General features: G+C 36.5%; 2 protein-coding genes across 2 annotated transcripts; both read right to left on the bottom strand.

Moving 5' to 3' along the window:
• Positions 1-361: 361 nt before the first annotated feature.
• Positions 362-5,727, bottom strand: LOC107692767 (CUB and zona pellucida-like domain-containing protein 1). Its single transcript, XM_016491941.1, has 4 exons — positions 5,374-5,727; positions 880-976; positions 608-788; positions 362-516 (listed from the first exon to the last, which is right to left on the bottom strand). The coding sequence occupies exons 1-4, from the start codon at positions 5,502-5,504 to the stop codon at positions 362-364; spliced, it is 564 nt and encodes a 187-aa protein (XP_016347427.1). The 5' UTR covers positions 5,505-5,727.
• LOC107692766 (uncharacterized) lies at positions 5,704-10,516 on the bottom strand. Its single transcript, XM_016491939.1, has 8 exons — positions 10,442-10,516; positions 10,141-10,255; positions 9,285-9,480; positions 8,836-8,977; positions 6,752-6,907; positions 6,608-6,663; positions 5,896-6,071; positions 5,704-5,774 (listed from the first exon to the last, which is right to left on the bottom strand). The coding sequence occupies exons 3-8, from the start codon at positions 9,382-9,384 to the stop codon at positions 5,742-5,744; spliced, it is 663 nt and encodes a 220-aa protein (XP_016347425.1). The 5' UTR covers positions 9,385-9,480; positions 10,141-10,255; positions 10,442-10,516; the 3' UTR covers positions 5,704-5,741.
• Between the last annotated feature and the right edge of the window lie 5,239 nt (positions 10,517-15,755).

The following is a 15,755-nucleotide window of genomic DNA, read 5'->3' as shown; positions in this document are numbered from 1 at the left end:
CAATGTTTAACCTTGTGTAAGTGAAGAATAAACAGGGTGGAAAAGAATATACTTCAAATATATACTTCAAATATATTCAACATTAAATATGCTGCTAAACTGCTATTTATTGTTCTAAGCTAGTAATTTACTCTTGTAAAGCAGCTGTACAAGTCTTTCCCTTTCGACAGAATCTGATACACACAAAATCAATAACAGTTTCTAAAACATAAGCACTTTATGTATGTGCAACTTTAAGAAATGTACAATGTCTGTCACAATGTCATGCAGATTTTCCCACAAAATCAATCTAAATTATTTATTGCATTAAGAAAAAATGTATAAAAAGAAAACTGAAAATTCATTTAATGATCTGGAATCATTAGAAGTTGGACATCAGATACATGCGATCAGGTGCTCTTGTTTTTTTGGCTTTATACACCAACAATCCCGCCAGCACCACAATGGAGATTATGAAGAGTCCCGCAAAGACCCCGGTGCCTGCACTGACATGAAGAGAATCACCATTTTGTGAAGCTGAAGAAAGAAACATGCAGTTATATTAACAATCATGATGCAGAATCATTTGAAGTCGTTATTATTTTAAGATGTTACTAATATACAGTACCTGCTGCTGAATGCTGAGTTTGTCTCACCACACGGAAGGGACCCTGCTTGATGTAATGCCTGGCGGTTTCTTTGCTCACGTCTCGTCTGCGTTTGTGTGCGGGTTCTCTGAGGCAGCCTTGGGCGCATCTTGAGTTTGAACTTCCTTCCGCGCACAGAATCACAGAACAGGTAATGTACACCTATCAAAAGAGTTTGAGGGCATCGCAGTTAAATGTTCCTGCTCAACAGAATTGACAGGATTTCCAGCATTAGTATGTGATTCTCTTATACCTCATTGTAGCCGCCTGTGAACTTGAAAGCGTGGATCCCAAAGTCATACGTTCTTGAATCACTTTGATAAACCTCAACTGTGTCATCCATAATACACCTGTAAGTACACATTGAACACATGACTTCAGTTTTCAGTTACCCACAATCATTTATTCCAAACTATTTTGTGGAAATTAAAAATTATTTTTCAATTTATTCATTCAGAATATTCAAAAAAGGGATACACAAAGAGATTACATGAACAAGTTATTTATATTCTTTATCATGAATGTATACTGTGTAATGCATGCAAAAATCTTGAAAATCTCTAAGTGGCAGATCTTCAACTTTCTGTAGATTACAGTAAGTTATCTGAGAAACTTGACTGTCCTGAAAACTCCACAATCATGGGACAGATCTTTTGTCCTTCAACACAAGGAATGAACATGTGTCTTTATCACTGAAAAAAATGTCCCTGTTCAGTCCTGTAAAGTACTGGTTAAACATCATTGCCCATTATTGCTGGTCATGAGATATATGTCCATCTTTTATGAGAAATGCAAAGCATGTAATTAAAGTTACTGCACATTTTTTATATATATGTAAAATTTACAGTAACGTTAAATAATTTTAATTATATATACTCACTCTCTTTCTCTCTCTCTATACTGTACAGTATTTACTGTTCATTCAATCATATTCCTTTTAATGAAACATTTTTGCATTGCTATTGCAAGGTTATAACTATCGCTATTGCGTTATGAATATACTAAAATTATTTAAAGGGATAGTTCACCCAAAAATAAAAATTATGTTACCAAGTCCAGAAACGTAGCAAGGAGAGACTTTATTCAACAATTCGTCTCCTCCACGTCACCCTGCTGCCATTTTGGAGAGTATCAGCTGGACGTAAACAACTCCAAACGTACTCTCCAAAATAGCACCAGGGTGATGCGGAGGAGACGAATTGTTGAATAAAGTCGTTTTTTTTTTTTCTTTCGCACACAAAAAGTATTCTTGTAGCTTCGTATAATTGCGGATGAACCACTGCTTGCACCTTGCTACGTTTCTGGACTTGGGAGCATTTCAGTTGCGTTGCTGTATATGGAGGGTCAGAGAGCGCTCAGATTCCATCAAAAATATCTTAATTTGTGTTCCGAAGATGAACGAAGGTCTTACGGGTTTAAACTTCATGAGGGTGAGTAATTAATGACAGAATTTTCATTTTTGGGTGAACTAACACTTTAATAGGTTATGAGTAAGTAATAAGGGAGAACTCATTATGATATGTATGTATATATGTAATGGAAAACAGTATAAATAAGTCTAATCAGTGTCCTAGGCAGGCATATTGCAAAGTTTCCAGTAATGCAATATAATCACAGATGTTTAATATATAAATACACTACCAGTTAAAAAAGTTTGGAATAATTAAGATTATTTAATGTTTTTGAAGCATTTAAAAAAACGTTATTATTCCAAACATTTGAAATCCATATCTTTTTTTCCACATAATTAGATTGACGTGGAACAGATTTTTTTTAACCACACTTTAGTGTAAAGCAGGAGTGTCAAACTCCTGGAGGGCCACAGCCTTGCAGAGTTTAGATCAGGGGTCTCCAACCCTGCTCCTAGAGAGCTACCGTCCTGCAGACTTCAGCTACAATCTCAATCAAACACACCTGAACCAGCTAATCAATGTGTTTGGTGAACGTGATTTCACCAAGTACAAGATGTTCCTGGATCAACCTCCTTGTTGATCCTGGAACAACATTCCAATTAACCAATTAGAATTGAGGGATACATTTTCAAGAAATGCCCGTTTTAGGCTTACAACCAGGGTTAGATGCTTCTACGCCCTTGTTATTCACTTATCATTTCCCTCTGGATTTAGGAATAAATTATTGGTAGGGTTAGGTTTAGGGGTAGGGATTGGGTTGGGTCTATATTTTTGGACAGTAATGTTGATCCAGGATCAACAAAAGATGTTGATCCAGGAACATGTCTTACTTGGCAAGAAGGCAAGCCTGCAACCTTTAGCCAAAAAAGCGCAATGGCTAATGCTAACGCTTCCGCAGTACGAGGGAAGGGAGACCAGAGGGCGTTTTTTCTAATGGATGTCAATGGAGTGAGAGGCTTCACTACACTGAATAAACAGCTTTTTAGAGGAAACAGCTTATCATTTAATGAATCGACAGCCTGTCGGTTAATCTTCAACATATTTTACACTAAACAATATTTTTGGATTGAACTATTTTTAGTTTACACCGAGAAAAAAAAAAGCCATTTTATAAGCGAAGTCACTGACTTTTTGCGACAGATGGGATTCGGCTTACAGCACTTCTAATTAATTCCTATGGTAATCGTAAACAGCGATTGAGTGTCGCTGTAATGTGATTGGTTATTAAGGCCCACGTGATCCAAGTTGACCGTTACGCTTTCTCCAATAGTACTGTCGTTTCAAACCCGTAAGACCTTTGTTCATCTTCGGAACACAAATTAAGATATTTTTGATGGAATCTGAAAGCTGTCTGACCCTGCATAGACAGCAACACAACTGAAATGTTACCAAGTCCAGAAACGTAGCAAGGAGATTGGTAAAATAATCCATGTGACATCAGTGGTTCATCCGCAATTATATGAAGCTACGAGAATACTTTTTGTGTGCAAAAGAAAAAAAATAATGACTTTATTCAACAATTCGTCAGCTGATACACAGCATACGCTGTTTACGTCCAGCGGATACTCTCCAAAATAGCACCAGGGTGATGCGGAGGAGACGAATTGTTGAATAAAGTCGTTTTTTTTTTTTCTTTCGCACACAAAAAGTATTCTTGTAGCTTCGTATAATTGCGGATGAACCACTGCTTGCACCTTGCTACGTTTCTGGACTTGGGAGCATTTCAGTTGCGTTGCTGTATATGGAGGGTCAGAGAGCGCTCAGATTCCATCAAAAATATCTTAATTTGTGTTCCGAAGATGAACGAAGGTCTTACGGGTTTAAACTTCATGAGGGTGAGTAATTAATGACAGAATTTTCATTTTTGGGTGAACTAACACTTTAATAGGTTATGAGTAAGTAATAAGGGAGAACTCATTATGATATGTATGTATATATGTAATGGAAAACAGTATAAATAAGTCTAATCAGTGTCCTAGGCAGGCATATTGCAAAGTTTCCAGTAATGCAATATAATCACAGATGTTTAATATATAAATACACTACCAGTTAAAAAAGTTTGGAATAATTAAGATTATTTAATGTTTTTGAAGCATTTAAAAAAACGTTATTATTCCAAACATTTGAAATCCATATCTTTTTTTCCACATAATTAGATTGACGTGGAACAGATTTTTTTTAACCACACTTTAGTGTAAAGCAGGAGTGTCAAACTCCTGGAGGGCCACAGCCTTGCAGAGTTTAGATCAGGGGTCTCCAACCCTGCTCCTAGAGAGCTACCGTCCTGCAGACTTCAGCTACAATCTCAATCAAACACACCTGAACCAGCTAATCAATGTGTTTGGTGAACGTGATTTCACCAAGTACAAGATGTTCCTGGATCAACCTCCTTGTTGATCCTGGAACAACATTCCAATTAACCAATTAGAATTGAGGGATACATTTTCAAGAAATGCCCGTTTTAGGCTTACAACCAGGGTTAGATGCTTCTACGCCCTTGTTATTCACTTATCATTTCCCTCTGGATTTAGGAATAAATTATTGGTAGGGTTAGGTTTAGGGGTAGGGATTGGGTTGGGTCTATATTTTTGGACAGTAATGTTGATCCAGGATCAACAAAAGATGTTGATCCAGGAACATGTCTTACTTGGCAAGAAGGCAAGCCTGCAACCTTTAGCCAAAAAAGCGCAATGGCTAATGCTAACGCTTCCGCAGTACGAGGGAAGGGAGACCAGAGGGCGTTTTTTCTAATGGATGTCAATGGAGTGAGAGGCTTCACTACACTGAATAAACAGCTTTTTAGAGGAAACAGCTTATCATTTAATGAATCGACAGCCTGTCGGTTAATCTTCAACATATTTTACACTAAACAATATTTTTGGATTGAACTATTTTTAGTTTACACCGAGAAAAAAAAAAGCCATTTTATAAGCGAAGTCACTGACTTTTTGCGACAGATGGGATTCGGCTTACAGCACTTCTAATTAATTCCTATGGTAATCGTAAACAGCGATTGAGTGTCGCTGTAATGTGATTGGTTATTAAGGCCCACGTGATCCAAGTTGACCGTTACGCTTTCTCCAATAGTACTGTAAGTAATACAGACACTCTCATCTCCCAATAGTAAGACAATCTCTGACGGAAGCTCTCCAGGAGCAGGGATGGAGATCCCTGGTTTAGATTCAACCCTAATTCCAGCTAATCAAGTCCTTCAGGCTTATTTGAAAACTACATGGTATGTGTGTTGGAGCAGGGTTAGAACTAAAGTCTGCAGGGCTGCAGCCCACCAGGAATTGAGTTTGACACCCGTGGTGTAAGGTTTTTAGCAGTCTCACCCTTCTTTAATGATGTCATAAAATAGGGCACTGTATGGGTTGTCATCTGGAGTGGCTCTGCAATACTCCACAAAGAGCCGGACCTCAGGGAGAGCAGAATGAGCTGCAATACCCATGTAGATCATATCCATCAATTTTATCTCCAGTGGATACAGACTGGGATCTACCCGACTGCTGAAGTTATTGTTAGTAAAAATATCAAACGAGTAACTAAAAGTGCCAAAGCTGGATTCAGTGAAGATGTAGTCAGACTTCTTGTTGATGTAGTGGTTAGAAACACTGGCCACTTTGGGGTACTGGCAGGAGAAGCCTATTTTAACTTGACTGCGTCTGGTGATTACTTTATTAGGGTCCTCAAAAGAATTGATCTAATTTTTGAAGACCAAGAAGTCTCCTGTGTCCTGATTGGCGTTCAAGCATGTGAAAAGATCAGGCAGAAAGAGAAAACAGCGCTAAATATTATACGGCTGACTATCAATTATTGTATTTAGATTGGATTGTATTAGACATTGGTTTTTGTACCTCCATCCTGGTACCACAGGTGTTGAGGGACACAGTGCCCAGGATATGGGTGTCATTGTAAGTAAGAGAGCAGGTGGGATCTCTCAGTTGGAGCCAGTTTTGATCAATCCCCTTCATGGAGGCTTTGCTTACTGCAATGCTGATACTATTATCCTCACAGAAGACCTCTGCTTCACCTTGAGAGATGTGATTCATTTATTGATTAATCTTAATAAAATGACAACAACAATAAAAATATCAAGGTATTATCAATGCACTGACAGGAAGAAAAATCCAAATCATAACATTGGAGTGGGGATTATTTGGGGAATAATCTGCTTGAAAAACTGACAACATTTATTTCAACAGCTTGCATGTTAATGAATATGACATTGTTAATGTACTGGTCTTGGTGGACTAGAGCAAGTACAGACTTTCTACTACTAATAGATACACAGACATGCTGTTGTGAGCATGTAAGATATTATATTAAGCATACATAAATCTATTAGCACATCTAGACAGGTGGTGCTGGGGGAGGTGGAGGGTTTCAAAGGATCAATTACAGGCCATTCGGCTTGTGTAATGTATTAAATGATGAGATTGCTAGCAAACTGCATGTAAAGGACCTAAATCTAGAGTTTCATCACTGAACTAGATATATCACAATACAAAATCAATGACAGAAACTGGGAAAATGAGCAACTGTTTACATTTAAGAAATCTTTTTTACCTGAGAGAACCCTCAATTTTGCCACAACAATCACGATGCACCTCATTTCTGACTGACTTTTTATGGAGAGAAAGACAAATAACAGGTCATGGAAAAATTCATATCATGAATTCCCAATGAGCTTAAGGACAGACCTCTTTTTACCTCTGAAGTGTCTCTGCAGCGAAACACACGGGTACATGATGATGCAGGTCAGATTCTTGTGGTGTCCAGGTCAGCGTTGCCTCAGCAATTCCTTGACTTGCATTTCTCAAGCTCTTTGACATATTCCATGGTCCACTGACCTGGAAATCAAATGTACTACACAAGAGTGATAGAAAGATTAGATAACATTTACTAAGTACACTCTTAAAAATAAAGGTGCTTCAAAAGGTTCTTCAAGCGATGCCATAGAAGAACCCTTTTTGGTTCCACAAAGAACCATTTAGTCAAAGGTTCTTTAAAGAACCATCTCTTTCTTACCTTTTTATAATCTGAAGAACCTTCTTTCGCCACAAAGAACCTTTTGTGAAACAGAAAGGTTCTTCAGATGTTAAAGGTTCTTTATGGAACCATTTAGACAAAAAGGTTCTTCTATGGCATTGTGAAGCACCTTTATTTTTAAGAGTGTAACTGAAGCATGTAAAACATGTTGGTTAAAACTAAAATGATCAAGTGTGCATGTTGTAAGGAGTGAAATTATTTCCTTATGATATTATCTCCTCATGAAACCAAGTCTTATGAACTCACACAAAACAGATGCCATGCAACAAAACCATAAAACTAATCTGGAGAAGGGATCTCCAAAGAGAGCAAACAACACCACTCTCCTTGCTCATTTACGACCCCCTTCTCCCCCCTGCCCTCTCTGCCTCTTACATACCGAGGCACCAATGGATGAACCATGGGGAACACCATTAGGGGCTTCCGATTTCTGACTGTCACTGGCTTAACACGGTGTAGCTCTCGTGGTTATAGGAAAAAATTAACTTTTTGTTATGAGCATGCAGGGTGCAGCTCACTTAAAGGTATTATAACCACTCTGCATCCTATGAGTAAGTTCAGAACTGACGAGTTTGTGTCCGTGGGTTCACTAATCGGCCGAGTGCAATTCCTGTGCGATACCTGGTCCCTAATGAACGAATAATTGATAGTATGGGATTTCCAGAATACTCAAATATCTATAATAATAAACAATCGATATTTGTGATTTTGTTAAGTTTTTAATTAGGAACATTGCCTACATTTAGTGATCACTTAAAATTGGAGTCAGATTGAAAACGGAGCTAGGCTAAAATTGAAACTAAATCCTGATAAATTCAGAGGCGCAAGTAAAAGACCGAATACGTATTAAACCTTCGACCAGGCCGCTGGATTCTGCTTTTTGGGCCGGCGAGTGGATTCTTACAATGTCAGACAACTTTAGTTATGCGGAGCATTTCAACAGCTTTATCTAGCAATAGATCTTTACAAGATTACAAGATTAAATTAATTACTTTTACTTTTAATTGCAACAGAATTTATATATACAGCATATTTAGAATATTTTAATTTTAATCTATTAGTCTGTATTAAATTGCTTAATGTACATCTATTTTAAAATACAATCATTTTTGTGCTGTCCATTGCTATGTTATCATTGTTCGTCATTTCAAGTGTAAATCCGTCATTTAAATGTGGATGTCATTTCTGTAACTTTGCAGCATGTACATGACCATAATTTTAGCAGCAATAATTAATTGCTTATTTAGGCTATATCATGTTTGTTTTTGTGTTTTTTTTCTTTGTTTTTGTTATAATGAGAGGATTTGTGAGCATGCAACTCAGCACTGAACAAGCTCTGGTGAGCTCTCTGAGCTCTGGTCTTCTGGTATTTTGAGTGCTATTAAGTGGATTCTTTAAACACCTCTGATTGGCCATTGCTTTCAAAAAATCAACAGACATGTCTCTCAATGCAAAAACCTGCTGTAAATAGAAACATTTTATGCTCTCTAGAGTGCAAATACAAATATGCACTGGAGCGTTTGCCAAATCCGTTTTGTCATGCTATTATTACAGATTCAACTGAGGTTGCTTTTGTTGAAACCCACAGAAGTGGGTCTGCATCTGATAGACCTTCTGAATTTATACAAAAGTCACCTGTTTATGATAAATGCATGTGTTGCATGTGTACACTATAGACTTTCCCTCTGGTCAGTAGTTGTGCTTGAACTTGTTTAGTTTATTTTAGGACCATGCATATTTCAGACCTGTGGCCCAAATTCTGGGCACGGATAGTGATAGTGTGAACACGTCCCACAGCTGCATGTTGAACATCTCCATGTAAGGGAGTTGGTGTCAGAAAACTTGGCCTGTTCACCCCTGGTTCACAACTGTGGACTGGTGTTTGGACTGCAAAACAGTGGAAACGGGATAGAATGTTGTAAATGCACAGACTTTTTTTAAGCCAAGCTCTAAAATATTTTAGTGTTTCTTTTTTTTCAATCCCTAATTCTTATCCAATAAATCACAAATGACTGAAAGTGTACATTCATTGTTTAAAAAGAATGGGAACCTTGATAAACATTCAGCTCAATGTCTGGAATCCTTAATAATTTACAGAAACTACAGTGTGTCAGACCTTCAAATATTGTTGTGGACAATCGGGGACAGAATTTAAAAAGGTTGAGAACCACTGATCTACATGATTCTCACTCACTTTCTACTCCAAACTGCAGAGGCACTTGACTGAGTGGAGCTGGGTTAGCGCTGGCAGTCTGATTATAAGGATTTCTGAAAGAGATCCCATCGCCATTCATCAAAGTGATGTTTGATGCAGGATAATCCTCCAGCGTGAACTCAAAAACATGCAGTCTCAGGTCCAGTGTGCCATTACTACTCAAAGTGCACGAGTCCTAGATGCAGAAAAAATCAGATCACATATTTAGTGCATTGAAAAAATGTACCATTTAAGTTGTAAAAAATGTGAAAAGTTTTTCAAAAGTGTAGAACATGGACAAATAAACTAAACTAAAAGACATGGGAAACATTGTAGGCAGCAGGTCTGTTAATGGTCATTCACGCCGAGTCACACCCCACACAAATTGAACAGTATCAGTTTTAATATTATTTCCTGATGTGGGTCAATGATAAAGATTAAGATTTTTCATGGAAAACATGTTCTTCATTCCTGTCAAGAAATTAAAACATTCAGTAATTTAAGTAATTAAATCAGTGCTTCTCAGCCGGTTGGTCATGATACTAAAATGAACCAAAATGGGTCACTTGATGTGATAGCATTTTTTGATTTGCCGTTAATATGTGTAACTAAGCTTACAATGTGATGCTCCATTAAGCACAAAAAATGCACAGCACACACAGATACTGGCTAAAAGAGTTACTGTTAAAGGGATATGTTTTTATCTCTGTTGAATGAAATAGTAATATTTTTTTATTCAACATTTCTGTGATCCATAATATTAAAACAGGCTATTTAAATTGCCAAGGTAAAGTTCATTTGCCTGTGTAATCTGCATCTGAATATTTCATGGGAGTGTATCATCAGAAAATGTCACCTCATCAAGATGTATGTTTGGGTGTTGATGGCAAGATTGGCACTTGCATCTCACATCATCTCCATCTGGATCATAGACCAGGAGGTGAAGACTCTGAAAACAGTTCTGAGGAACCCTGAAGAAGGACCGTTATCACAGACAATTGAAAGTTTTCTTGCTGTAGACAACGAAATATTCTGCACACTTTGGTGGTCACAAACATATTTGACTGTAGTAGACCACTCAACAACAAGTATTCCAGAAAGCGCTGGATAAAGTCTATAGAGTCTAGGGATAAATTGTCATTATCAAAAGCACACACCTTATGTTTGGTATTGTTGCTGAAACAGGCGACCTGTTTGTAGTCCGAGTGTCTGAACGTTGTCCTGTGTCAACAAGACTGCGAAGCGTCCATTCATGGACATCATGAACATTATTAGCCCAACAGCAACCAGAGCCTCTGAAAGAGTTTAAATGATAAAACATTCCATTATTACATATTTTTTGTCATTACATTGGTTGGAGCATAAGAAACAAATGGAGAAAAAACATTTTTGACAAAAGATATTTTATTCATATTTTATTCTCTGTCCTTTGTGGAGAACACCAGGACTAAGTTATTCAAAAAAAAAAACAATAGACATGAAAAGGCATGTATACGCAAAATTCATTTTCATTCACCAATCAGTTTTTAGGTTTCAGTCTATTTTTAACCAAACTTACAAGGATAATTCTCAACTATGTTATGAAATATATAACAGAATGATTTTATATACTATTTTAATGTATGCAATATTTGTGTAAAATGTCCATAAATTGGTATTCCCATTCTATACAATGTATCTTTACATTGCATGCAATTTGCATATTAATGTGTTCTTGGGGCAAACCATAATGAAAAAAGAAGTGTTGTTATGGAAGTAATAACTTGGCACCATTTTCATAAGAATATCTCATATTTCATAGAAATATTGATCTATAATTTCTTTCCCTGGTGTCTTGTTGTGTACTGTACGCGCACCATCCTTAAAGAGCAACATTTCCAAATACTTCACAAAATGTACCCATAGCTCTTTCTAAATTCATGGACATTGACATTAATTGCATTCTCTGTAACGCTCATGAGGAAGACTTGTCTCATTTGTTTTATAATTGTGATTAGTCTTTTAGATTTTGGTCTGATGTTAGTGCCTTTTTATTTGTTCAAAGAAGTGTTAATTACTGATCTATAATTTCTTTCCCTATTGACCCCAAAATGCCTGATTAACATGCCATTTGTCCTGGTGTCCTCCTCAACAGAAGACATGTATGAAAATTATCCCGTTTCATAACAAAAAGTCATATTCCGATTTGAAACCCCATAACATGTTTATTTGTCACCTTTATTTTTATTTAGAATAGTGTCTGTGCAATCAGTCAAGCGTCCCCAACTAAGCAAGCCAATGGCGACAGTGACACGACGATTATTTATGACAGGCAATTTGAAAATTAGTCCGATTTAAATTATAATTACAAAATATTTTCAGATTTCCCTAAGAGTGCTAAATTTGATCATACTGTCAGTATCAGTCATTTTTAAAGACCAAGCAGAATGTGTGTTTATGATCAAACCTCCAAACATTTGACATCTCTAAAAAGCCCTGAATGTGCTCTGTACAGGATAAAACTGTGGCATGTATGGTCTCAGAGAAATTCACTCAAATATAATGTCCTCTACAGTGGACAAAGGTCTATGCCTGGGTCCCAGGAGGATATGACAACTATCAATCAATACAATTGGTGTGTTTTCACATGTGCTTCAGACACCAGACACACTGAAGGGGTTTTCATAGCATAAATGCAGCATGGGGGAAGTCGTGGCCTAATGGTTAGAGAGTTGTGCACTTAGCATGGGTTAAATGCAGAGCACTAATTCCTAGTATGGGTAACCATACTTGGCCACATGTCACGTCACTTTAAAGTTCTCTCAAAACAAGGGAACTACATTTTATGGGCAAAAGAAGGTAGAAATAGCTCTTTAAGGCAATACATTTGCTATTAAAAATGTGTTTTACTTTACAAACTGTAACTGTACGTATGTAAAAGTCTTTACATTTAAGATGCTTTCAAATAACACTTGAGTATGAATTTAACGTAATAAAAAAAGCAACTCTCAAAGATGAAGTGTGCTTAAATTGCATTGAATGTGCACTTGTAGTGTACTTCAAATGTTCACTATGTTTCTTAACACACTTAAGTACACTTTTAAACAGTATTACTTTAAAGTAAAAATTTAAATCATAATGTTATCATTTGTCATGCTTTAAAGAAGCACACTTTTGGTGTTTTGACTTAAAAAGCACTTGATTACAATTTTAACTGCAGTGTGTTATTCAATATTATATAGTTAACATATTTTACTAGTTTATCGTTATTGCAAATGTGCAGTTGCACATATCCAAGTTTCAGGAGAAATTACATTAAGTACATTCTACAGAACACTTTAATCATATCAAACACAATTGCACTATTTATGAAATTACATATAAAGATCAACCACACTGAAAAAAATGGTAGTAAATGGTAGTAAAATATTTAATATCATATACCAACAAAACTGCATTTTATGTGTAAAATAAGGTAGAAATAGCTCTTTAAGGTCACAATTGCAGTTTACAACTTTTCACAGTGTAATTGCATTTAATATATATTTAAAATATAATACATTTTCATTGGATTGTAAATAACATGCATTTTAAATGTCTGAAAACATTATATTCAGTTCACACCTATACTGTACATCTATTCTTTTAAAGTATATTATTAAGTATTCTTTTTTAATAAATATATACTAAGTGTACTTCTTTTTAGATGGACGACTTGATTGCTCTTATACCTCAGAGTGAAGGGCTCATCATCACTGACATTTGTGGTCATGTGACGCTCAGACTGGCACCAGAGGATCTGACCCGAGTGGTCCTGATCCGTTATTTCAGGTTCTGCGTATGTGAGAATGCCGCAGTCGCCACTATCACAGACCCATAAGACTTCAGGATCACAGGGCAGTTTACCAGACTCTCTGTAGTAAAAGTGCATCTGCCAGGAACACATACAGCAGACCTTTCTTTTTCTGCACAATTGCAAATAAGCCATCCATGATATTATAAAGAATGCATTCAGAACAACATTTCAACAGAACAACTTTCACTGAGACATTTTCTAAATAACTTCTTTTGTGTTTCACAGGAGAAAGTAAGTCATACGGGGTTTAAAAACCAAATGAGTGTGAGCAAGTGATGACAGAGTTCTCAGTTATGTTTCATTTCGAGTAAAATAGAGCAAATGAAAATTGTCATTCAATGAAAGAGATATTCACTTAGTTCTAATATTAACCTGGTCGTACCTCCACTGTTCCATCTGGATATCTGTTTCCAGGCGTGAAGGTCATTGATGCCCCGTAGAAACTTACGGCTGGACCCACAGAAACGGTTGAGCTGATCAGCAGCAGCAGCGCAGCATGTGCCATAGTGACTGTTGAAATGACACTGTGAGTAATGCGGTAAACACAGACAACTACATGGACATTTTCTTCTTCCTTCTATAGTCTGACTGGTTTTGCCGGCTGAACACAAGCATATGAAGAATGGTTCTGATCTTTCTGATCACACTTCTTAGTTTCCTTGAAAAACCACATACAAGATATCGGTTTACTTGTGTGAGTACATGATTAACATGGACAACATGTTCTACATTCCTGCCGAGAAATGACAAAATAATAAGGGATGTACCAGATAGGTGAGCACTTCTTACCCGGTGGGTTATAGCTCAAGTTCTTTGTTTTGTTTCGTTTTGTTTTTTAGAGGTTGACAGCCCCGGTCCAAACTTGTATGTTTATGAATGACATGACATGAGAGTGAAATTCTAAATGAATAACCCTTAACCCATCTCTTTTAGAGAACTACAGATCGGTTTCCCTTCTTGCTTTCATTGCAAAAACACTTGAATGAAACCACCACTGGCTCTGCACCCCTTTACCTAAATTCATTACTTCAGACTTATGTGCCCTCTAGAAGCTTGCATTCTGCAAGTGAACGTCGCTTTATTGTTCATCCCAAAGAGGCACAAAATCACTTTTCTATTTTTGTTTTCTTTTTATTTATTATATAATGAACAAAAGCAATGCTTTATTCTTTTTCTATTCTATCTGTTTTCTTTTTATTTATTATATGGTTTACAAAAACAACTTGCTACGTGTACTGCATTAAGCTAACTGAGACTTGTTATAGCACTTGCATATCATTGCTCTTTTCTTGATTTTGATTGCTTCCATTGTCCTCATTTGTAAGTCGCTTTGCATAAAAGCGTCTGCTAAATGTCTAAATGTAAATGTAATGTAATGAAATGATAACAGAATGTGTATTTTTGGGTGAACTACCCCTTTAACAGTGAGAGGTAGGTTACAGCGGGGATAAAGTTTCACCAGGGTTAAAGCCTCTCCTCTAAACCACCAAATGGCGCTTTCTTAAGGTTTGTTTTTAACCCCATTGTACCTGTAGTGTATTGAGTTGAATACACCCAGAATAAAGTACAAGTACTGTTGGGGTACTCCGGGTTAGATTTTGGTTGGCCAGTTGGTTGTCCAAGGAGACACCTGTGTTAATGGAGCTGGTGTTCAGTTGTTGAACAGTAAAATAAAAGAAGAACTGCCCATCGTTGTCTCGACTTTTATTTGTGTTACTTCGAACAAACACAACAGTACCTTATAATCTGAAAGTCCACTAGATGGCGGCAGATCCATTTAACTTTATAATGCCATTGCCGGGCACTCATTATTAAAGCCTTCATTGCCCATCCACATCATGACCTGTGTTCAAGACGACAAGAGTAAGACTCATAATGTCTTGCTAATGTGGCACGCCTGTCTGTTTTAATGCTTTATTATCAACAAACAGCATGTAGCTACAACAACATATCCTATAATAGGCTGCAACAGGAAAACTAAAACTAAAAATGCATCATACCATAACAACAACAGCAGAACAGAGAAAGAAAAAATGAGAGAGGATACATCAGCATCAGTTATAGAAAGATATACATTTTAAATTTACATATGACGCTTATGCATAATAATAATATAGAAAATGTAAATTTTTATTCAGAAATATTAAAAAGCATATTGCATCTGTTTTAGTTGCTTTACTGTTTTTAGCTATTGAAATTAAACCTACTTGAGCATTAATCTTCTCTCACATTGTAAAAAGAGGCTTGCCATTTGTAACTTTGCATTTGTGAATATGGCATTTACGTAAAAATAAGATAAAATGTATGATGAAACCAGTGTCATTTGAATAATGATCCTTAGTATAATAACATAAAATCACATGTTTATAGGATAAGAAAAATGTTTTTAAAATATTGTCAACAAAGTCTGCCTGTTTAGGGGGGTTTACTCCAAAGAAAGGTACAAAAGCTCTCAGTGGGGTGGTAACCTTATACCATTTGGGTACTAATATGTACCTTTATGTAACAAAACAGAACAAAATAGTAGATTTAAGGTCTCCATGCAGTTTTCTGCCAAAATGACCCTGCTGAAAACAGAATAGGAACCATCACAGAAGTATAAATACCATTACAAAACATTACAAACCATCAGCTGT

This window comes from Sinocyclocheilus anshuiensis, unplaced genomic scaffold, assembly GCF_001515605.1.
Source record: "Sinocyclocheilus anshuiensis isolate Anshui unplaced genomic scaffold, SAMN03320099.WGS_v1.1 scaffold762, whole genome shotgun sequence".
In the NCBI taxonomy this organism is placed as follows: Eukaryota; Metazoa; Chordata; class Actinopteri; order Cypriniformes; family Cyprinidae; genus Sinocyclocheilus; species Sinocyclocheilus anshuiensis.
The sequence above is the reverse complement of the archived record's forward strand: the minus strand, read 5'-3'. Positions and strand labels throughout refer to the sequence as shown.

Excerpts from the sequence above, each read along its gene's own strand:
- LOC107692767 (XM_016491941.1), bottom strand. The coding sequence starts at position 5,504 with ATGGATATGATCTACATGGGTATTGCAGCTCATTCTGCTCTCCCTGAG. Across the intron at positions 977-5,373 it reads TATGACATCATTAAAGAAGG|GTGTATTATGGATGACACAG; the intron begins GTGAGACTGCTA and ends GTGTACTTACAG. Across the intron at positions 517-607 it reads AACTCAGCATTCAGCAGCAG|CTTCACAAAATGGTGATTCT; the intron begins GTACTGTATATT and ends TTCTTTCTTCAG.
- LOC107692766 (XM_016491939.1), bottom strand. The coding sequence starts at position 9,384 with ATGAATGGCGATGGGATCTCTTTCAGAAATCCTTATAATCAGACTGCC. Across the intron at positions 6,908-8,835 it reads GCCCAGAATTTGGGCCACAG|TACATTTGATTTCCAGGTCA; the intron begins GTCTGAAATATG and ends ACTCTTGTGTAG. Across the intron at positions 6,664-6,751 it reads GCTGCAGAGACACTTCAGAG|TCAGTCAGAAATGAGGTGCA; the intron begins GTAAAAAGAGGT and ends CTCCATAAAAAG.